The sequence below is a fragment of the Archocentrus centrarchus genome, chromosome 16, assembly GCF_007364275.1.
Source record: "Archocentrus centrarchus isolate MPI-CPG fArcCen1 chromosome 16, fArcCen1, whole genome shotgun sequence".
In the NCBI taxonomy this organism is placed as follows: Eukaryota; Metazoa; Chordata; class Actinopteri; order Cichliformes; family Cichlidae; genus Archocentrus; species Archocentrus centrarchus.
The window spans coordinates 13,949,507-13,972,207 of NC_044361.1; the positions used below are offsets into that span (position 1 = coordinate 13,949,507).

Sequence of the window (22,701 nt, forward strand, 5' to 3'; positions counted from 1 at the left end):
AATGAAAACTAACGTACAGGCAGCAAGCCAAGGGGATACAAAGGGATAACTTTGACCAAGGGCAACTCCACACTGGAATAGAGTCCAGCCACTCTCCAGGAGTTTCTAAGATTGGGGGTCTTTTTTAAACACAATCCATGGTGGGTTGGTCAAGTGTCCCTTAAGAATAGGATCAGAAGCTACAATGTGCCAGTATTTGTGAATAATGGTAGCCACATCTTTAGCCAGAGGTGAATATTGAATGGAACATGTGATCTTACTATCCATATTTGTTTCACCCACTCATATTTGTATCCTCTTTTTAAAAAATCTTGTTCTAACTCTTATTTGCTTTTTAGAATCACTATTAGAGCAACATATGCAACATGTGGTGGAGCTGTGACAAAGGGAGGCTTCTCTTTAAAGGTATAGGATAAGTGTCCATATAGAAAGTGGATTTCTATCTGTGGGTTTCCTATAAAGTGGTGCATAATGTTGCCCCTTTAACAGCTCTAACAATGCAATGCTCTTTAGGAGTTTTATTTCACCTAATGATGGAATAACCTGATGGCAGTGTAAGACTGAGTGTATTGAGGGCTTGTTTTTGTGGATGTATTTTCAGTTTGTTTTTTTTTGTGACAGTGTGGTTACTTGGGTGAGTAGGTTTCATATCTGTTTTACTAGTTCCTGTTTCCTTTTTGTCTTTCTAGCCACTGATTTTTCAGACTCATGCCAAGGCAATATGTATTACTTATAGATTATCTATCAGCTGTTTGTCTCGTGTAAGAAGTAGTTCTTATTGGTCATGGTCATATGACAGATCACAGGTGATTTAAGATGGCACCACCCTGCATTTCCTTGTCTGATGAAGAGCAAAGGTGCTCCAAACGTTGCACCCCATTGGATGCAGTAATTAAGGAAATTTGACTCCTGCAGTGTGCAGACCATTAAATTAATTTAGATTCAGGAGACCCACAGCACCCATTAAAGGTCTCATGACCGACAAACTGGCAATAATAGACTCACAGTACCAAACAAGAATACCCCTCATGTCATGTGAAACAGCCTGCCTTTCATTTGAATCACACTATTTTATGATTGCACATTTCACTTATTACCCAGATTTTTATACTGGAATATTATTATGTTGTTATGGCCTGGGATTACTGAGGTACTACTATATATGGTTTACAGTTTGTATTACTTATTGCATGTTTTCCTTGAACTTGACCTGCCTCTAACACATTAGAACCTCCATATTCTGGTTTTGCAATGTCATTAAAATAATTGGTACAGTTTTTCAAAGGTTGCTGAACATAGCACATTCACTGAACAGCCCAGCTGATACTGCTAATGCAATAATATATAATATGATAATATGGATACAATGTTGTATTTTATTGGCTGCTGTTGAGAATTATCATGACTCATTGCCTTATGACTCTTATTTGTGTTCTTCTTTACAATTTTGATTAGTAGTAAAATTGGCAGTAAAATTGTTGATGTGTTAGTTTATTTCACATTGTTCTCTGGATGGGTGGCGTGGTGTTTAGCACTGTTGCTTCACAGCTAGAAGTTCTGGGTTCAAATCCACCTTGGGCCCAGGCCTTTCTGTGTGGAGGTTGCATGTTTTCTCCGGGTACTCTGGTTGGTCCATCGCAGCAACAGCCGATCAAATAGCAGCTTTTGTGATCATCTGAGCACAGTTGAGTCCTGGTGTGGACAAAGGTTATGTTGCAAGATAAATACTTATATTTTTATTCAGTTAATGTGGATACTGTTTTATTATTCACTTTGTTTGTTTTTTTTACTTATAATCTGTTACAGTCCTCTGAGCTATTTTCTGCAGTATGTACCTATACTTTCACTAAGTACATAAAGAAGAATAAACTATATACCAGAGATATTAAAGTCCTCCATTTGTCATCAGTTAGTTTTGTTTTTATTTTAAAACAAGTTCCAGATAGTTTCCAGACAGGGTTTACTCCTTTTAGTTATTTTTCTAAAGATAATCAGTTTTAGTTCATGTACATTTGAATTGTTTTTGTGTTATAGTAATGTGGAAGTATTTGTCAGGCAAGACTCAAGAACATCTGAACCAGGCGTTACAGCACAGACACTGGGACGTCTACAATCCCTGTTTTAATACAAAGACTAAAACTGTAGCTGTGAACCAAATTTATTCAGGTGACAGAAAATGAAGCTTATGTGTAAGTTCAACAAAGATCTCTAATCACTCATCTGCCTGCTTCCTGGCTGCTCAGCTGATAGTCTGTTATTTACATGACTTCCTCATTTTTCCAGGCTTTCAAACTCAGTGCTGACATCATTACTCTAGTCCAGTCATATTCTTTTCTGCTTTGTGTGAGCCAATCAGCCTCCACTCTGCATGTTTCTGTCTTTCAGACTCTCATTTGTGACTCTCTCCAACTCTGCCTCACCCAGGTCCCTCAGAGCCCCCATCCAAGCTTCCAGGTCCCTGCGACAGACATGGATCCTGCTCCTTCCTGTTTATTGACCAATAGTAGACGAGCTAGCTCCAAAACAGAAGCAGCTATAAAGAAAAATGCAGACACTGCTATTTTTTTTGAACAGCCCAACATTCATTTTTCTTCATTTCCTGTAAAGTAATTGGAAAAATTATACATTTTTCTTCATGTTTTGATTTAGAATATAATGTGCAGTGGGAACACTGCACATTATATTAATTCCCAATTAATCATCATTAACCTGACCCCACTAATGTTTTGGTATATTGGCTTTCTGGTCAAAAGGTAACCCCAAGTTTTATGCAACTTTCATATTTGTGTGATAAACATTTAGGCTAATCTTGCACAGAAACTGTAAGCAAAAAGAAATAAGTGAACATCCACAAACAGAAGTAATTTTAGATGGCATATGATTGCCTTTATTATTTTCAAAATTTGAGTCTCCAATTAAATCAAATACAAAAAAAAGGAGAGAGAGAGGGAAGAGAAAAAAAAAACAACCCAACAATCCCCTGTGAGCAAGCACTCGGCGACGGTGGGGAGGAAAAACTCCCTTTAAGCAGGAACAAACCTCCGGCAGAACCAGGCTCAGGGAGGGGCAGCCATCTGCCGAGACTGGTTGGGGGGGTGAAAGGAAAAGAATAAGGAGGGAGAGAGAAGAAAGGGATAGAGAAGATGGCTCGAAGAAAGAAAGGCACAGAGGAGAGGTCAAGGTCCAGGAGATGGCTCAAAGGTGGTGGCAGACGAGGCGAGCTTTGTTTCAGCTGAAGAAGCAGCAGAGGTTCTTGAAGCGCTTTTTCTTTTTGAGGCAGCGCTCGTGCAGATCTTTGTGCTGCAGGATGATGGTGTGCAGATCATTGAGAGTTTCTGCATTCTCAGCTTCAAGCTTTGTGCACCTTATCTCAAGTTCTTTAACTCTGTCATGCTTTTCTGCATGCCTTTCTTCCAGACGGTTATATTTCTGCTGCTGTATTTTTTGTGCTTCCTGCATGTCCTCACATTGACTCTGCACTTGTTGAAGCCTGCACTGGATGTCTTTGTGCATTTTCTGTTGTTCTTGCTCCTCCTCGTGCAGTTCTGTTATTTTGCATTCAGCATTTTTTTTACAGCTCTTCCATTTCAGCATTTTTGCTCACCATACCCTCCATCCTGTTCTGCAGCTCTGCATACATTTTCTCCAGATCATCCTTGTGTTGCTCCAGTGTTTTGCATTTCTCCACAAGTTCTCTGTTCCTCTTTTTAGATTCTTGGAGAACATCTTGCAGCTGTCTCTGCAATTTGCCCAGTTGCTCGTTCTCCTTCAGCACTTGTGTGTTTTTTCCCTCCATTTCATGGAGTTTGCACTTGATGTTTTTGTGCCTTTCTTCCATCTTGTGGAGCATTTCTCTGTGCTTTGCTTCTTTTTCTTTGAAGACATCTGCATTGCTTTGCAGGGCTTTATTTTGTTTCTGCATGTCCTCCAATTTGGCCTGCACCACCCTGTGCTTCTTTTCAGTGTCTTCCAGCTTTGATTTGACCTCTGTGTGTTTCATTTTCAGTTCTTTCTTCTCTTTTAGAATTGTTACTTTTTTTCCAATGCTTGATCAAGCATTTCCTGCAAGCTTTTGTTTCTTTCCTTCATTTCTTCCAGCTTTGTTTTCAGCTTTGTACATTTTGCATGCTGTTGTTCCTGCGGTATAAGCACGTGTGTGTTTCTTGAGACACCTTCATTAAACTTTTCTCGCAAGCCATCATTTTCTTTTTCATGTCTTCGAGCTTGGATTGCAGCTCTGTGCATACTGCATACTGCTCTTCCTTCTCTTTCACCATGTCTCTATTTCTTTCCATGGCTTCATTCAACTTTACTTGTAGGTTTTCCTGTTTTTCCTCCATGTCTTGGAGCTTGGATTGCAGCCCTTGGAGTTTTCTCTCTGCCACTTGGAGTTTGCTGCACATATCATCCACATGAAGTTTCTCCTCCTGCATCCGATCCGATCCACTTCTGTGGGATTTAGGCTGATCATATATATATATATATATATATATATATATATATATATATATATATATATATATATATATATATATTTACAAATTTTCAACTTTTTAAAAAAATACTGTAGATTGATGTTTGACTTCAATCGCTACTCCTCCCTTATTTTGCTGGCCAAGTCTTCTGAAACTTGGTATGATTATCCATTGGGCAAAGGGCTACAGAATGTTGCAGACAGATTTTCAATTTTTTACTTTGTTTTTTTTCTAAGTTTTCCAAATCTAAAAAATAAAAAGTTAGCTGGTTGACGTAGAGCCAATTTAGTTTCTGTTCCAATACATCACATAATGTACAAGTAAAACATCAACAATCAAACCTTTTGTTCAGTGGTGATCCATCTGTCCAAATCCATCTGTCCTCTTCTGCAGAGTGTTTCAGTCCAATCCAGAACTTCAGTTCATTTTTCTCAATCTTTTCTCCAGGAATTTCTGAAGAGGAAAATGTGTCAAAAATTATTCTGAGATGTTTCCATTATAAGATGGTGAAACATAAAGGAGAGATAAAAATGGGAGAACATGAGTATTTCGTACCTGCTCCTTCATACTCTCTATCTTAACCAAGTCTCCTCCTTTAGCTCTACAGTCAGCTCTGCTCTCCTCCCAGGAGTTTTTACTGATGGAGAAATGATAGCACTTTCCTCCATGATGCTCCCAGCCTGCTTCATATCTATAACAGGGTTCATCTTTGAAGAGATTACAGCAAAGACTTAAGTCAGATGGAAGAAATCACTCTTCATGTTTGTGTGAACTGCAGGCAGGAGGTTAACTTACATTTTACTGTAGGCATAGGTGTAGTACCCCCCCCCCCCCCCCCCCCCCCCCCCAATATTGGGGACAGGCGCATTTCTCCCACCCAAAAATTACACCGAGGAGGAGAAAATTTTTTAATTCACGTGCTTTTATTTTGAAGGCGCAACATAGCGTCATGCCACTGCGCTCCCCCCGCCCCCCTCTGAACAGTGTTTGGGAGCCGGAGACAGCGGCAGAAATCAGAAACTCGTTGAATGAGGTAAAACGGTCTGTCGGGAATGTTACCATGAATATGGCTTGTTTCTCAGTTTACTTTCATACATAGGATAAAGTTTACTTACTGGACAAGAAGTCAATTTGCAATGAATTTCAAATGAGAGGCGGAAAAATCATTTTGGCTCTTCTGCTTACGCCAATGTTTTTAATCTTTTGTTTGGCTAAATGCAGGGCTGTAAAGAGGCACACAGGTTGTCTATTAAATGTGAGAGGTATCACTTTTATTTATTTCTTTTGGTTATTATTATTTTTATTGATATTTATTTTGATTTATTAGATTGGAGTTTCAAACTGAATAGGCATAATTTAATAGCTGTTTTTTTTAACTTAAAGTTGATATTAAAAAGTGAATAATTTGTTCATTACATTATCTGTGATGATTCTTTCATGTCAGAATGTTGTTAAATTAAAGAACCAGTTCTGTTGCCAGTCAGCCTACATAAATGCATTTTTGACCATTATTAAATGTTTTTGACCAACAAAACATATCAAACTTTGCACTTCTGTGCGTTACTAAATTATTTTTGTGCTAGTGAAATATTTAGCTTGCTAGTATATGAAGGAGTGTGAGGGCCACATTGAGAAAAAAATAAATCATTTTGAAAATAAAGTCAAAATCGTTGAAGTCGTCATTTCAAGTCAAATAACGGCCACAGCTGCTACACTCTCTACAAAATGCCTTGGGTAGAAACAACTTGATCAGCTGTGTTATTGTGTCTTGTGGTTTTATATGTCCCCTCTGTACTGTACGAAGGTGCAGCCATCCTTGCATCTAACCATTGCCAGTTTGTGTGGTTTTTCCTTCTGAGCAGATGCAGCTTTCTGCACTCTCTCTTTAACATCCTCATACTTATCACTACATCGTGTTTATGTACTAAAAGAGAAATTTCCTTGTTACTAAAACCAATTCTAAAGTATAGTTTCACTAACTCTTAATACAAGACATTCTGGAGGGTATAACAGACGTGTCGTGGCAGTTGTTTGACTTGAAACGACTTTAATCTGCACATTTAGACTTTTTTCTCAAAATTTTGAATTTATTCTCAAAATGCACAATTTATTTTTTCCTCAATGTGGCCCTAATACTCCTTTGTACTAGTACCAGTGCGGCCAGCTGATAAAGTAAGCCCTACAGCCTGGAATGACATGGTCATTATGCTTCATAAAAGACTCAAGCCATTTTGTTTGGTGGTTTGTCCACATCTTATGATTATAAAACATATATATATATATATATATATATATATATATATATATTATACATTTACATATATACATTTGAAAAAGGAGAAAGTAAAAGATCAAATGGCATTTTTTATGCTTTGCTCCGAGTATTTACGGATCTGTCAGGTTTCCGATATGTGTCCCCCCCAGTAGTAAACTCCTTCCTACGCCCTTGCTGTCATTATACCCCATATCTGTCTCTGTCACCCCTGTTTTTGCTAGTTCAGCTCATACTGTCTCAGTGTTTTCTCCCTCTCTCAACTGCTGCCCTTAGAGTGCAATAAAGCTCTCACTGTATAAAAGTCACAATGGCCTTTGCTGTTTCCTATTACACAAACACACACACACACACTTGTATGAGCTTGCTGACACAGTGGTGTTAGTTTGGTGCTTTTGCAAATTCCAATGGGAATTAGAGGGTGACTCTCGGATCATGGTGGAATTAACTCTGTAGTGGTCACCTAGAGCCACCACCATATCAAGCCCAGCATTTTATTAACAAGGAATAACACCAACTTTATTTAATAAATAAGGAATAATGTAAGGATACGTTCCCAGAAACAAGGAGGAAATTTGATGGTTACAACCCTACAAAATTAAAAAGAGCATGACCAGCTTTAGTCCAATTAGTGGCAGAGATACAATGTCTACAGCATAACACTGTTCATTTTTTTAATTCAAGTGAGTTTTACTAAAAACCAAGGACAGACAACTTGTAGTCACCAGGTCTTGGCTCCAACCTCTAAATTAGAAAAGCAGTTTAGAGGACAAAGTTCCCTTTCATAAAGGTATACGTACTAGGGAAAAATGGTCCCACTATTTCCAGCTAGGTTATTAAATAAGGAGGAGCTCAGGGAAAGGGCACTAACTAAGTAACAGGAGAAAGTCTCTGTTTGAGGACAGGAGCAAAGTATAGGAGAACCACTAACCCAGGGAACAGTCATGTCCACCACTGAGTACATTAATTACCATGGTCTCCTCTTGCCCCCTGAGGCCCACACCATGGAGAGTTTGGAGTATGCCCAAAATTTCAGTGTGGAAGACACTGATGTGTTTGCTGTCACTTATCCCAAGTCAGGTATGTGTTTGTTCTCATTTCTGTTTTCACTTTTTAGCTGTTCTAGTTGCCTCTGATGGTTTTTACTGGGTTACTTTTGTTGATCAACTTAATTTTCCAAGTTTCTTACATATAAGAAGCATATAACCTACTATTGGTACCTTTATGAAGATATAATAATAAAGTCTTTATAAACTGTTTTAAGTACAACACCAATTCCCAAAAAGAGGGACAGTGTGTAGAATATAAATAAAAACACAATGCAAGACCTTGCAAATCTCATAAACCCATATTTTATTCATAATAGAACATAGAAAACATCAAGTGTTTAAACTGAGAACATTTGCTTATTTCGAATTTGATGGCACCAGGACATCTGAAAAAGAGTTGGGATGGGGCAACAAATGTCCGGAAAAGAAAGTGGTAGTAACAGGAAACAGCTTGCTCATTTGGAAAGGCACCATCAGTACAAACAGGTATTACAACAGCATGGCTTTGTAGTATTAGACTCTGAGTGCTGAACTGCAGACTTTTCACCAACTAAAAACTTTGACAAAGAAGATGCAGGACTGTTGAGCAGCTAGAATCATCTATCAGACAAGAATGGGACAACATTCCTCTGGCAGTCCTGCAGCTGCTCTGTTACCAGATGTTTACAAAAGAGTAGGGAAACATGGAAACTGTCTCAGCTGTTTTGAGATGTCAAAATCAAATTTGAACTGACTTTTCTTTAAATGGTACTTTTTATTTATATTTTTTCTTTGTTCTATTGTGAACTAGAAGGGCCCTCAGAAGAGCGTATATCTCACCCACCCATACTGTAGATACCACCCAGTACTCCATCAAAAATTACTGGGTCACAAAAATAGAAAATTATTGGATTTTAAAAACTGTAACTTCTAATAAATTTTGAAATATTTTGGTGACCTTGATCTTTGACCTTGAAAATGAAATCATATGTTTTTGGATTTCTGCAGATTATTTCCACAAAGTTTCATCAATTTTAGTTCAAACCTTTTCAAGAAAGGGCAGATGTGTGAATATTGTTCCTATTTAGCCAAGCCAAGCCAAGCCAAGTTTATTTATAAAGCACTTTAAAAACAGCAACCACTGACCAAAGTGCTGTACATAAGACACATTTGGACAAGAGAAAATTAAAATTTACAAAAATAAAAGATTTAAAATTTAAAATTTACACACAAATAAACAACTATAAAATGCATAATTTATCCTAACAATAAATCAATAACATAATACACACAAATAAAACCAATAATAAAAAGCATAATTTATCCTAGAAATAAATAAATTACAAATTTCAATAGACAGCCGCTCCTATTAATCAAAGGCCAAACGAAATAAGTGGGTCTTAAGAGCAGACTTAAACGTGGCCAATGAAGAGGCCTGTTTAATCTCTATTGGCAAAGCGTTCCAGAGTTTTGGAGCTGCCACAGCAAAGGCTCTGTCTCCTCTGAACCTCCGCTGTGTCCTTGGCACATCCACGAAAAGCTGATCAGCTGAGCTGAGTGACCAGGAAGGAGTATGTACGTGCAGCAACTCGGAAAGATAAGGTGGGACAAGGCCATGAAGTGACTTAAAAACAAATAAAAGGATTTTAAAATGAACTCTAAAAGACACCGGCAGCCAGTGCAGTGAGGATAGAACAGGGCTAATATGCTCTCTCTTTCGCGATCCCGTCAATAGGCGTGCAGCAGCATTTTGAACCAGTTGCAGACGGGCTAGAGCAGACTGGCTAACACCAACATATAAAGCATTGCAGTAATCCAGTCTAGTGGTAATAAAAGCATGGATCACACTTCAAAATGCTTCTTCGATAGTATATTTTTTATTTTCGCCAGCTGCCTCAAATGAAAGAAGCTAGATCTCACCACTGCACTGATCTGATCCTCCAATTTAAAATTCTCGTCCATAATAAAACCCAAATTTGTGACAGATGGCTTTACATATTGTGATAATGACCCCACGTCCACAGGGGAAGATCCACCCGGGACGCTAGGGCCAAAAACAATCACCTCTGTCTTTTTCTCATTAAAATTCAAGAAATTTAGAGCCATCCATGCTTTAATATCATCAAGAAACTCAATCAGGGTCTGTAAAGAGTTTGCTTCCTTGAGTTTCAAAGGCATATAAATCTGAGTATCATCAGCATACAATGGAAAGCAATTTTATGCTTTCTGAGAATGCTTCCGAGGGGGAGCAGATACAATGAAAATAACAGAGGTCCTAAAATTGAACCCTGTGGAACTCCACATGTTAACGGAACAGGGGATGATTCAAACTCATTTAGATTTACGCAAAAAGACCTTTGGGTCAAGTAAGACTTAAGCCATTTCAAAACAGTGCCATGAAAACCAGCACAATGCTCTAAATGAGAAATTAAAATATCATGGTCCACTGTGTCAAAAGCAGCCATTAAATCTAAAAGCATTAAAATCACATGATCTCCTGTATCTGTAGTCAAAAGAATGTCATTAAACACCCTCAACAATACAGATTCTGTGCTGTGGAGAGGTTTAAAACCAGATTGAAAGATCTCGAGAATATTATTTTCATCTAAAAAGGCTTTCAACTGGTTATAGACGACTTTCTCAAGTATTTTAGATAAAAAAGGGAGTTTAGAAATAGGCCTAAAATTAGATAACACAGTGGGGTCCACTCCAGGTTTTTTGATCAGTGGTTGAATTGAGGCATGTTTAAAAGATTTAGGAACAATGCCTAAGGATAAACTACTGTTGATAAGAGCCAGGACTAATGGGCCTAAGGCAGCAATAGCCTCTTTAAAAAGTCGGGGTGGAATGGTATCTTTAGGAGATCCTGAGGGCTTCAGATGACTAACAGTCTCATACAGCAAAGACAAAGTAACCGGCTCAAACTGGTACAAGGCAGTCGAGCAAGGAACAGAGACTGAAGGGTCAAAGGTTGGAGGTGATATGAGGGCCCTAACATTGTTTACTTTATCCACAAAGAACCTACAAAATTCCTCACATACCTCAGGTGAAGGCTCAATACCTGTATTATACCTGGGGGGCATTTAAAACTTTATCAATAGTATTAAATAAAATATGAGGCTTGTGGCAATTTGACAAAATTATCCTTGATAGGTGCTCTTGTTTGGCATGTTTCACAACTACCTGGTAAAGATGCCAACAGTCCCTTAACATTTGAAAAGACACCTGTAATCTGTCTTTTTTCCATTTACGTTCAGCTTTCCGACATTCACATCTGGCAGCACGAGTTGTGTCATTTAACCAAGGCTGTAGCTTAATTTTAGGTTTCCTGAGCTTCAATGGGGCCACTTCATCTAAAGCACTCTGGCAAATAGAGAGAAACCAGGAATAAGCATCTCTGTATCTAAACATACAGAATCCGGAATTCCGCAGTTCTGTTCGATAATGGCGGAAAAACGGGCAGCAGTGAGCTGGTTTACAACACGACGACTACATGCAGAAACACAAGATTTCATACGGCCACAAGGCACAGCAATGTCAAAAAGCACGGGCTTATGATCTGAAAAAATAGCATCATTTAACGACAAGTTAGAAATAGACAGACCATAGGATAAAACAAGGTCCAGAGTATGCCCACGTTCTTGAGTGGGCCCAGATACCCATTGCATAAAATTAAAAGAAGTCATCAAATTTAAAAAGTCCTTAACCAACGGTTTATCAGGACAACAAACATGTATGTTAAAATCACCAATAATAAGGACTTGGTCATATTTGGGCAAAATTTCTGCCAACAGTCCAGAAAATTCATTTAAAAAGTCCTTATTATATCCAGGTGGCCTGTAAATAATAACACACATCACAGGGTGAGAACGACCCAATTCAAATAAACTTACTTCAAAGCTGGAGAAAGGTGACGATGGGAGCAGCGATTTACATTTATACATATTCCGATAAAACGCCGCTATTCCACCTCCACCGTCTGACGTCCGGGGACAATTTATATAGTCACACTCAGGCGGTAAAAGTTCAGATAAGACACTGAAATCCCCAACATTCACCCAAGTCTCTGTCACACAGAGAAAGTCCAGTCCATTTGAGGTGAAGAAATCCTTAAGAATAAAAGTTTTATTTGAAAGGGATCTAACGTTTAACGACAATAAAGAGTCAAAAATTCCTGGATCCAAATCATGATCTGGATCACCACCAAAATTTATTAAATTGTTTCTCATACCACCCCCGCAACTCCAGAAAATTTTATTTAAATATGTTTCATAACTTTGTGAATTCTCCTGTTAACAGGCAGACGGACAAGTGCAAGTGCAAATAGAACCTCTCCACCTTTCAGTGGGTGAGGTAATAAAACATGGGTTTATTAGATTTGGAAATGATTGGATTCTGGGTTTTTTTTTGACATTTTGCACAGCAACTATTTCAGAAGTGAGGTGATAATTCAGAGGTCATGTTTTTGGTGCTGGGGGGAACCAGAAATATGGATCAAGTATTTTAGAGCACCAAGTTATGAAGATGCAACAGGTGTTTCCCAGGGAAATAATCTGCATGATGCTCATCTGAATAGTTTGATGCTGTGATGCTAGACTTTTATTTAAAGATGTGTACTTGTTGCTTGTTCATACCTCTCTGAAATAGGGCTGCAACTAATGACTATTTTGATAGTCGATTAGTCATCGACTATTAAAACAATTAGTCAACTAGTCGGATTATGAATCACATAATTATGAAATGGCACTTATTTAGCTAACAGCTTTTACATTTAGCATAAGGTTATTTAAAATGTGGGAGTAAACACACGGAAAATGGATACTTCATTCAAAAATTTTAATCAGGTTTGCTGCTGATATAAATTTAACGGTCCATTTTTCCAACCATATATATATATATATATATATATATATATATATATATATATATATATATATATATATATACTTTCTCTTCCCTGTAAAAGAAAGTTGGCACGGTTTCACCAGTAGCCGCCATGACTAAACATGCTGCTGAATGCTATTGCGCCTGTGTGAAGCTCGCCAGAGATAGACAGACAGGAAGACATCTCAGTGCATTAAAAAAAATAATCATCAGTAATTGACAATTAAATTCGTCATCAACTATTTTTATTGTCGACAATGTCGACTAATCATTGCAGCCCTACTCTGAAAACAACTTAATGAAACACAAAAGGAAAGTGTGTCACAGCATGCTTCATTAGATCAGATGATGGTTTAACTGCAGAGCAGGGATGTAACAAAGTACAAATACTTTATTACTGTGCTTAGGTAGAACTTTCAGGTATCTGTAGTTTACTGCAGTATTTATTTTTCCAACAACTTTCACTTTTACTCCCGCGTTTTTTCTCAAATATGTCTACATTTTACTCCTTACATTTTCAAAACAGTCTCATTACTTTAGATTTAACACATCTGACGGGACTTATTTCACGTCACTGCATGCCTTCCCACCATCAAACCAATTTGAATCTAAAGAGTGCGAACAGTAACGTATGCAAGACAGTCGTATTGGTGTGTCCATCACAAGAGAGGAATTGATGCAGTGTCCATTGTACTATATTATGGGCTAAAGTGGACTGGAATGATCTGAATGGCACTTTTGGTGCAGATGTCAGTTAGTTGTGTTTATGGTACTTCCAGCTACCAGAGGAGTAAATAGAGTAGTAGTTCCATTGTGCCTAAAAGCACTTTCTATTATAAATCTCATTCACCCAAACACACTGTCCTGACAAATAGAATAGAAACTGAACATTTAACGGTATTCCCTGAAAACCCTGATCATTTCATAATAACATTTAAATTTACATTAATGGATTACACTCCAGTAACACTGTAGGGAATCTTGGAGTCATTTTTGACTAGGATACATCTTTCAGTGCACATATTAAACACCCAAGGGAGTGGGCCAACAAACATCCTGCCACACAAACTCAGGGTCATGACAGAAGTTTAAACTAATTTATTATTATTTATTTAGGTACAATTTGGATGCAGGAGATCCTCCCATTGGTGCTGAATGGGGGGGATCTGACCCCCATCCATACCATTCCTAACTGGGACAGAGTCCCATGGCTGGAAGAGAAAAGATTGGCTCGAGTGGTGCATAAGCTGTCATATCCACGGGCACTGGTCACACATTTTCCCTACAACCTCATGCCCCCTTCCTTTTACACCTCTAAAGCCAAGGTACTGACTGTGTAATATCCCTATTTCTGACTTTATCTATACGAGATAGACTCATTATTTTTGCACTATGTCTCTTGTATTTGTGCTGTAGGTGATCTATGTCATGAGGAACCCAAAGGACATCATGGTGTCTTCATACTACTTCCATCAGATGGCCGGTTTCCTTGAGGATCCAGGAACCTTTGATGAGTTTATGGATAAATTTCTCGAGGGTGAAGGTCAGACTGTCATGGTCCTGGGACAGTGGCCCAGTGTTTTGTGTTCTTTTGGTTAAGTTTTTTTATATCTCTGATGGTGTTTATTAGTTTTCTTATTGTGTAGATTCTCAATTTGTTATCGTTTTGTGGTTAGCTTAGTTATTGTTTCCTGTTCTTGTCTTCCCATGTCTTTGTGTTCCAGTGTCTGTTTGTCCCTGGTTTCTTGTCTATTTTATTCCATGTGTTGTGTTTAGTCTTGTTTCTTGTGTCTTGTTTGGTTACTTCCTGTTTTAGTCTGACAGTCCTGTGTTCCCTGTGTGTTGTGTTGAGTTTTGCTTCCTGAGTTTTCATTAATATGATTCCTTCCACCTGCTCTCCCCAGTGGTTTCCTATTATCCCTCGTCATTCCCTGTGTATATATTGTCTGCATTTCCCTCTGTTCTTTGTTGCATCCTCCCTTGTGGAGCTGTGGTTTTGTTCCAGTTTTCCTGTCTGTTTAAGTTTTATTTAGGTGCTCCTTGCCTTTGTGTTTATATTTTGAATTATTCAGTAATAAAGTCAACATCTACATTCAGTTTTGCTGTTAGAGTTCTGTGTTTGGGTCCACACTGCTTGCCACACCGCTCATATATGACACAGACATCTTATCTGCACATTAAGACTTTTATTATCTCCAACTGAGGGCGTACAAGAAAATCAATATTTTCAAGTTATGTTATAGAAGAACTGTGGTTGGCTGTGAAACTGTTTGTTTTATTTGCAGTGTTGTTTGGAAAATGGACAGATCACGTGAAGAGCTGGAGAAGCATAGAACTAGGAGACAGAATCATGTACATTACGTATGAAGAAATGGTTCAGGTAAAACAGTTAAAGTGATTTTGTATAAACATTGTATTCCATTATTTCTATTGAAAGAACAGAGTCTCTAAGAATTTACAGACACATTGTATTATTGTTATTTACCTGTGTTAATATTTTGTTTTGAGACTTAATATTTACCTGCTGATTTTCTATCAGGCACCAAGTAACAAAACCCAGACTTTTTGTCTAGCCAGAAATAAAAAGGTGTTTCTTAAACTGCTCAAACTCCTGACCTTTCAAAGTATGCTCATAAAATGGGTTCAGATGAGCTTTCAGTAAAATCTAAGAAAAACCCACTGTTTCATATAATATAACAACCATGTTTCTTCCAGGACCTGCCTGCATCTCTCAGGCGTATCTCAAATTTCCTGGGCTGCAATCAGACTGAAGAAGTCATCCAGAAGATAGCAGAGCATTGCTCTTTCACGACAATGAAGACCAACAACATGTCCAACTTCAGTCTGATGCCCAAGGTGTACATGGACAGTGACAAGTCTCCTTTCCTAAGGAAAGGTAAAGTTCCATATCTCCCGTTATGACACATTTGACTGGGTTGAAAAATCAGTTTGACTAAACACAGTACACCAACATCGACATATTACATATTTGCTATTAAATTATTATTTTTTTCAGATTGTTCTAAAACAGCTCCCTGTGGACTTTGTAGATAATTGGGAAATTTTCTAGGCAAAGGAGAGATGGTATCCATCCCACTTTGGATGGAGCAACTGTCATTTCTAGAAGTCTGGCTGAATTGATCTTTCTGAGTTAAGTTCAGTAGTTCCTTCCTCCAAACCATCAACAGGTCTATTAGACTCTATTCCTAGACTGCTCAAAGAAGTCCTTCCATTATTTGATGGTTCAATCTTAAAAATGATCAATCTTTCTTTATTAATTGGCTATGTACTACAGGCTTTTAAGGTGGCAGTAATTAAACCGTACTAATTATAGGCCAATCTCCAGCCTTCATTTTCTCTCAAAAATTCTTGAAAGAGTAGTTGTAAAACAGCTAACTGATCATCTGCAGAGGAACAGTTTATTTGAAGAATTTCAGTCAGGATTCAGAATTAATCACAGTACAGAAACGGCATTAGTGAAGGTTACAAATGATCTTGTCATGGCCCCTGATACCTATCCATGGAGCCAGATGACACACATCAATTAGTTAAACAGCAGGAATGACTTAAAGACATAACGGCCTGGATGACCTCTAATTTCCTTCTTCTAAATTCAGATAAAACTGAAGTTATTGTACTTGACCTCACAAACTTTAGAACAGGGGTGTCCAAACTTGCGGCCCATGGGCTGCTTCCGCCCCCGCCCACTTCCGGTCCACAAATTGATGTCAAAAATAACATACAATTTGGCCCTTTAAGTTACTTTTTTGACATTTCGCCTTCCCCTCCAATTAAGTGGGTTAAGCAAAATGTCAAAAAAGTAACTTAAAGGGCCAAATTGTATGTTATTTTTGACATCAATTCGTGGACCGGAAGTGTGTGGGGCCAGAACCGGGCTGCGGGCTGCAAGTTTGGACACCCCTGCTTTAGAAACACAGTGCATAATCAGATATTTAGTCTGGATGGTATTACCTTGACCTTGAGTAACACTATGGGGAATATGTCTCTCAGTGCACATACTAAACAAATATGTATGGCTGCTTTCTTGCATTTGTGCAATATTAAAAAAATGTTAATGCTAATTCATGCATTTATAACTTCTAGATTTGTAATTCATTATTATCAGGCTGTCCTAAAAGTTCCCTGAAAAGCCTTCAGCTGCTCCAAAATGCTGCAGCTAGAATACTGACAGGGACAGGAAAGAGAACATATTTCTTCCATATTGGCTTCTCTTCATTGGCTCCCTGCTGAACTGAATTTAAAATCCTACTCCTCACAAACAAGGTCTTGAATGATCAGGCCAAATCTTATCTTAAAGAACTCACAGTACCATTTCACCCTAAAAGTGTCATGATCCTCGGCCATTCACCCGGTGTGTTTTGTGTTTTCATCTGTGAGGTGTTTGCTAGTTTGCTTAGGATGAGGGCTATTAGTTTGTCATAGTTTTGTGTTATAATTATTTGTATTTAGTTCCCGTTTCCCTCATGATTTTCTGCACTTTTTTATAGATAGGGTAGCTGCTGCAAGAGCCCTTATTTTACCACCTAGTTATGATCCTTCTTGTATGGGTCCATATCCAGCCATGTTTGAAAAATTTGAAACAGTGAATCTGACCTTTTTAAAGGATGTAGTCAAACATATCAAGCCATCGAGTTCTCTTTGTGACCCTGCTCCCCCTCAGTTTCTTAAGGAGGCCTTTCCCAGCATAGGACAGATTATTCTTGCCATTGTTAAAACAGCCTGCTGCCAGGTACAGTTCCTGTGAGTTTTAAGCACGCTGAGGTGCAATCTCTTCTTAAGAAACCCGGCCTTGATCAAACAGTTTTAGCTAATTTTAGGCCTATTTCTTGCCTTTTATCTCAAAAGTTTTAGAGAAAGTTGTTTCCTCTCAGCTTATGTCCTATTTAGATGAACATAACATTAAGGAAGTTTTTCAGTCAGGTTTTAAGGCCCTGCACAGTATGGAGTCTGCGTTAGTGAGAGTTTTTAATGATATATTTAGGGCAAATGATGCTGGGGAATATGTTGTTCTTGTTCTCCTCGACCTAACTGCAGCATTCAACACGGTGGACCACAGTATTTTATTAGATCATTTACAGACCCAGTTTAGCTTCAGTGGCACCGTATTAGAATGGTTTAGGTCTTATCTGGCAGACAGAACCATGTCTGTAAGGTTAACCGATTTTGAATTCTTATCCACTCCGCTACTTTATGGGGTCCTACAAGGCTCAATCCTCGGCCCCCTGCTTTTCTCACTTTACTTGCTCCCATTGGGCTCAGTACTTAGAAAATATGGGATCTCCTTTCACTATTATGCTTTTATGAGCTTTTAATCTTCGTCCATAATTTTTAGCTATTTTATCTACACCCTGGTGTATTTTAATTTACACCATGGTTTGTTATTTAGTGTGTTTTATACTTTTACTGTTTGTTATGTTTTTTGTTTTGTAGCTCTTTGAGGTTTTTTTTAAAATGTAAAGTGCGTTATAAATTAAAGGTATTATTATTATTATTATTATTATTATTATTATTATATACATGCCTTTAAAAAAAGGTACATACTTGATTAAGCCCCTATTGCTGTGTCTTGAAGAGATTAAGGCATGGATGGCTTTAAATTTCCTAAATTCTAATGATAAGAAGACTGAGGTAATGGTGTTTTGTCCTAGTGGCTCCTACGCAACATCTTCCGTTGACTTGGGGCCCTTGGCATCTTATTTAAGGCAGACCGTCTCAAATTTAGGTGTTAAAACTGATAGTGACCTTAAATTGAATTTCCAGGTCAGGGCAGTGGTCAAGTCCTGTTTTTACCATCTTAGGCAGTTGGCAAAGATTAAACCAATCCTTTCAAAACCACATTTTGAAACAGTGATCCATGGCTTTATTACATCTCGGCTCGACTACTGTAATGCTCTTTACCGTGGAATTAGTCAATCCTCCCTGAAGCATCTTCAGCTAGTTCAAAATGCTGCTGTGTTTTTGCACCAGCTCGTTGCCTCAGGTCAGCTGATCAGCTGCTCCTGGAGGTGCTGAGGTTGAAGTTGAAGCTCGGGGGTGACAGAGCTTTTAGCGTTGCTTCTCCCAAATTATGGAACGATTTGCCATTGCATATTAGAAGTGCTCCTTTATTATTGACTTTTAAAACTGCTCTTAAGACACATTTTTATTCCCTGGCTTTTAATACATGCTGAGACTTGTTTTATTTGTGTTGGTGTTCTGTATTGTTGTTGTTGTCATTGTGATGTGTATAGGCTGTTTGATTTTTACCTGTACAGCACTTTGTTGCAGCTACTGTTGTTTTTAAAGTGCTTTATAAAGTAGTAGTAGTAGTCCTGTGTGCTTTATGTTTGGGTTTGTCTTCCTGTGTCTCGTTAGTGTGTTCTGTTACCTGTTCTCCCCTGATGTTTCCACTTCCCTCATTATCCCTTTGTGTGTATATGTTGTCTGTGTTTTTCCCTTGTTCCTCATTGCGACCTCGTCATTGTTACTGTTGGGGTTTTAGTTTTACCCAATTTTACCCTCACTGTGACTGTTTGAGGAGTTAAAGTCCCAAGGTGAGTCGTGGAGAAAATATTCCCCTTCATCCTCTTATACCAATCATCCTCCTTCACAAATCACCTGTTATCACCTGTTATCATGTTGGGGTCACCAAATTGTCAGGGTGTGTTTCTTATTTGAGAAGGAAGACACCCGAAACACTTTAATTAAAAAATTAAGACATTTAATCTATTAAAGAATCATAAGATATCACACATGTACATGCAGGACTCAGTTCAAGAAGAGACAGGCCCGTGTGTGCTCTGTCTTCCTCCTTCTCTGAGCCCATGTTCCTCACTAACATAATATTTTTATACTGCCACTATCTGCACGTAAACAGAGTCTGTGTGCTGCGGTTTGGCCTTCATCATTGGTCTTCTCCAGTCTGGCTCTCATGACTCAGATTTCTTCTATCAGCGATAAAATCCTATACAAAAAGCACATCTTCTCTCCTTAATCAATACAGAGCAATTTTGTCCAGATTAATAACAGAACATGGTGAAGTTTTAATTGTACATACTGTGGCCGAACCTTCAAGGATAAGATAAACTGAGACTGGGAAGTTAGTCTGGCACATTCCAATGTCTAATGTATTTATTTATTTATTAAATTGTCTGTTGTTTGCTTCAGCTACTGTTTATTTATTAATTTCCTGGAGTTTACTTTTAAACATTCATCATTTTATTCTTTGGGTAAAAATAAAACCCCAACATTACCATCAGTATAGTTGTTGTTATTGACTCCCCTGCTGTCTGCCTTTAATTCATGTTAAGTTCTTAGTTCATGATTAAGTTTCAATCGAGTTCAGTATTGGGTACTGCTGGCATCTGTCCAACCCTGCTTTATGTATTATGCTTGCCAATAAAGCTTCAATTTAATTTTAGTTTTTCCCTCTCTATTTTTAAGTTTAGGCTTAAAACTTTCCTTTTTGATCAAGATTATAGTTAAGGCTGGATTAGGTGAGCCTTAGTTATGCTGCAATAGGCCTAGGCTGCTGGGGAGTTCCCGTAATTTATTTTTCATTCGCCTCTTTTCATTCTGTTTATACACCACTCTGCATTTAATCATTAGTTATTATTAATCTCTAGCTCTCTTCCACAGCATGTCTTATGTCAAAATTTATCATGGATAGAGATAGATCGATAAAACTGAATTAAATCTAAAGAACCGAAAGCCTCACTTAAGTGTTCAGTTAAGTGTTCATAGTTCAACAATAGGAAAGAGAGTGGGCATCCAAGGGAGAGTTCCAAGGAGAAAACCACTGCTGACCCATAAAAACACAAAAGCTCATCTCATATTTGTCAAAAAACATCTTGGCTGATCTCTAAGACTTTTAGAAAATATTCTGTGGACTGATGAGACAAAACATTGAACTTCCTGGAAGGTCTGAGTCCTGTTACATCTGGTGTAAAACTAACACAGCATTTTGTAAAAAGAGCATCATACCAAGAGTCAAACATGGCGGTGGTAGTGTGATGGTCTGGGGCTCCTTTGTGGCTTCAGGACCTGGATGACTTGCTGTAATCAATTGTGCTCTCTCCCAGAAAATCCTCAAAGAGAATGTCCGGCCATCAGTTTTGCTCTGAAGCTCAAGCACACTTGGGTTATGCAGCATTCAAATGATCCAAAGCACACCACCAAGTCCACCTCTGAATTTCTAAAATCAAAACACACACACAGAAAAAAAAGAGTGGCCTAGTCAAACTCTGGACTTAAAGCTAATTGAGTTGCTTTGGCATGACCTCAAACAAGCATTCATGCAACAACAATTCTGCAAAAAAGAGTGGGCCAAAATTCCTCCACTGTGATGTGAAAGACTCATTGGCAGTTATTGTAAATACTTATTATTGCAAATAGAACTACTTAGTAGTTCTCGCGGCACAACCAGTTATTAGGTTTAGGGGGCAATTACTTTTTCACATACAGCCAGGAAAGTTTGTGTAGCTTTGTTTCCTTGAATGAAATTGTAATTTAAAAACTGCATTTTGTATTTACTTAGGTTCTTTCTCCAAAATTAAAATTTTGCTTGCTAATAGGGGGTCATTTTGATTGTTGAATTTTCTCTCTAATTATTGTATGGTCTTTGTCTTACATAAACATAATATAACATAAAGCACATTGAGGAGACTGTTGTGATAAATACTCTTCCCATAGTAGTTTTTCTGTTCATATCAGGAATTATTTTGCTTATTTGATTCCAGCTTGGTGTGTGTTTTTGTGTCAGGAATTGTTGGAGACTGGAAAAACCACTTCAGCTCAGAGCAACTGGCCCGATTCATATCAGTGATTTCCAAAGAGCTGGAGGATGAGAGCTTCTCTCTGCCATGGAGCCTGGACTGACCACCATCTGAAACAAAGACACAGAGATCCAGAGTGGCAAAGATTAAATCAAGGCCTGTATATGTCAGTCATCCCAGACCAAGTAATTAGTGCTAACTGAGCCAAGATTCTCAGACTTGCTTATGGTTTTCCTATTAATAATATTATTAATAGCATTTTGATTAAGCTAATTAATTTGCCTTCTAATCAATTTCAACCAAGATTCAGGAGCACCACTGAGCCCATTGAAGTTCTCATGTCTGATATGCTCTAAATTAAAAAGAGCAGCTTTAAAGCTTTAAAGCTACTGATTGGATAAAAATATTTAGCGTTTTCAGATGTAAATACTGCATCCACGAGAGCTGGGAACTATTCCAGGAAGCATGTTCAACAAACTCTGAGTTTTAAAACATACTCTGAGTTGATCAACTCTGAGTTTCCTGTTCCAGAACATCTGATCAGAGCTAGTTCAATCAACTCTGAGTATGATCCTGAGTTAGAGTGTGCGTGAGTAAAGAAAGAAAGCCATCATCAATGGAGCTCTGATACCAGGATTCACCATGGCAATGGGTAAATAAAGAGCGGAGCCTCCATTTTAATCCGATGGATGGAGGATCGCATGTGTCAGTGTTGAGCATGATGAGTCACTTTAATCAGTCTGACCCACTCTGTCATGATCATCATAGACAGAATAAAAGTTTGTTATAAAATATATTGTTTCTTTTATAATATCTGCTCTCATCATTTACACAACTTGAAACTCCATCAGATGAAGCTGAATCCTAATTTCAAATTTAATTTATAAAATTAAATTATTCAGCTGCAGCCTGACAGAAAAAATGCAGAAGACAGAAAGTGAAGATTAAAATGTGGAGAAACAGCTCAGACGGAGTTTACTGACTGACCTGTGTGTCAGAGACTGCGACAGCAGCAGACCCTGGGGGGAAGCTGAACTCAATGGTTTTGCTGCAGTTTCTGACAGTTCAGTTTATGACCGTTTAAATAATCATATAGTAAAAATGGAATCTATTGATGGAATAGCACCCTCACTTTATTCATTCTTTTAATGGAGAATTCAGGTGGACTTGGACACGGTTTGCAGATCCGTTATAGAGTTGATGATCACTGATTTAGGTGATTTTCAATGGAAAATATGTCGAGATAGTACTCTGAATTACAGACATCT

General features: G+C 38.1%; 1 protein-coding gene across 2 annotated transcripts; it reads left to right on the forward strand.

Annotated features, from left to right (window-relative positions):
• The first annotated feature begins 5,446 nt into the window (after positions 1-5,446).
• Positions 5,447-22,173, forward strand: LOC115794872 (sulfotransferase 2B1-like). 2 transcript variants are annotated; one of them, XM_030750554.1, is made up of 6 exons: positions 5,447-5,508; positions 13,776-13,984; positions 14,076-14,202; positions 14,945-15,039; positions 15,375-15,555; positions 21,421-22,173. In XM_030750554.1, the coding sequence occupies exons 2-6, from the start codon at positions 13,787-13,789 to the stop codon at positions 21,534-21,536; spliced, it is 717 nt and encodes a 238-aa protein (XP_030606414.1). In that variant the 5' UTR covers positions 5,447-5,508; positions 13,776-13,786; the 3' UTR covers positions 21,537-22,173. The 2 variants fall into 2 exon arrangements, with proteins under 2 accessions (XP_030606414.1, XP_030606412.1); XM_030750552.1 differs by lacking the exon at positions 5,447-5,508 and adding an exon at positions 7,692-7,827.
• Positions 22,174-22,701: the final 528 nt, after the last annotated feature.

What these genes read in the sequence shown, in the direction of transcription:
- LOC115794872 (XM_030750552.1), top strand. Translation starts at nt 7,692, where the DNA reads ATGTCCACCACTGAGTACATTAATTACCATGGTCTCCTCTTGCCCCCT. An exon ending in TAAATTTCTCGAGGGTGAAG is followed by an intron (nt 14,203 to 14,944) that starts GTCAGACTGTCA and finishes TTTTATTTGCAG; the next exon opens with TGTTGTTTGGAAAATGGACA. An exon ending in GTCTCCTTTCCTAAGGAAAG is followed by an intron (nt 15,556 to 21,420) that starts GTAAAGTTCCAT and finishes TTTTTGTGTCAG; the next exon opens with GAATTGTTGGAGACTGGAAA.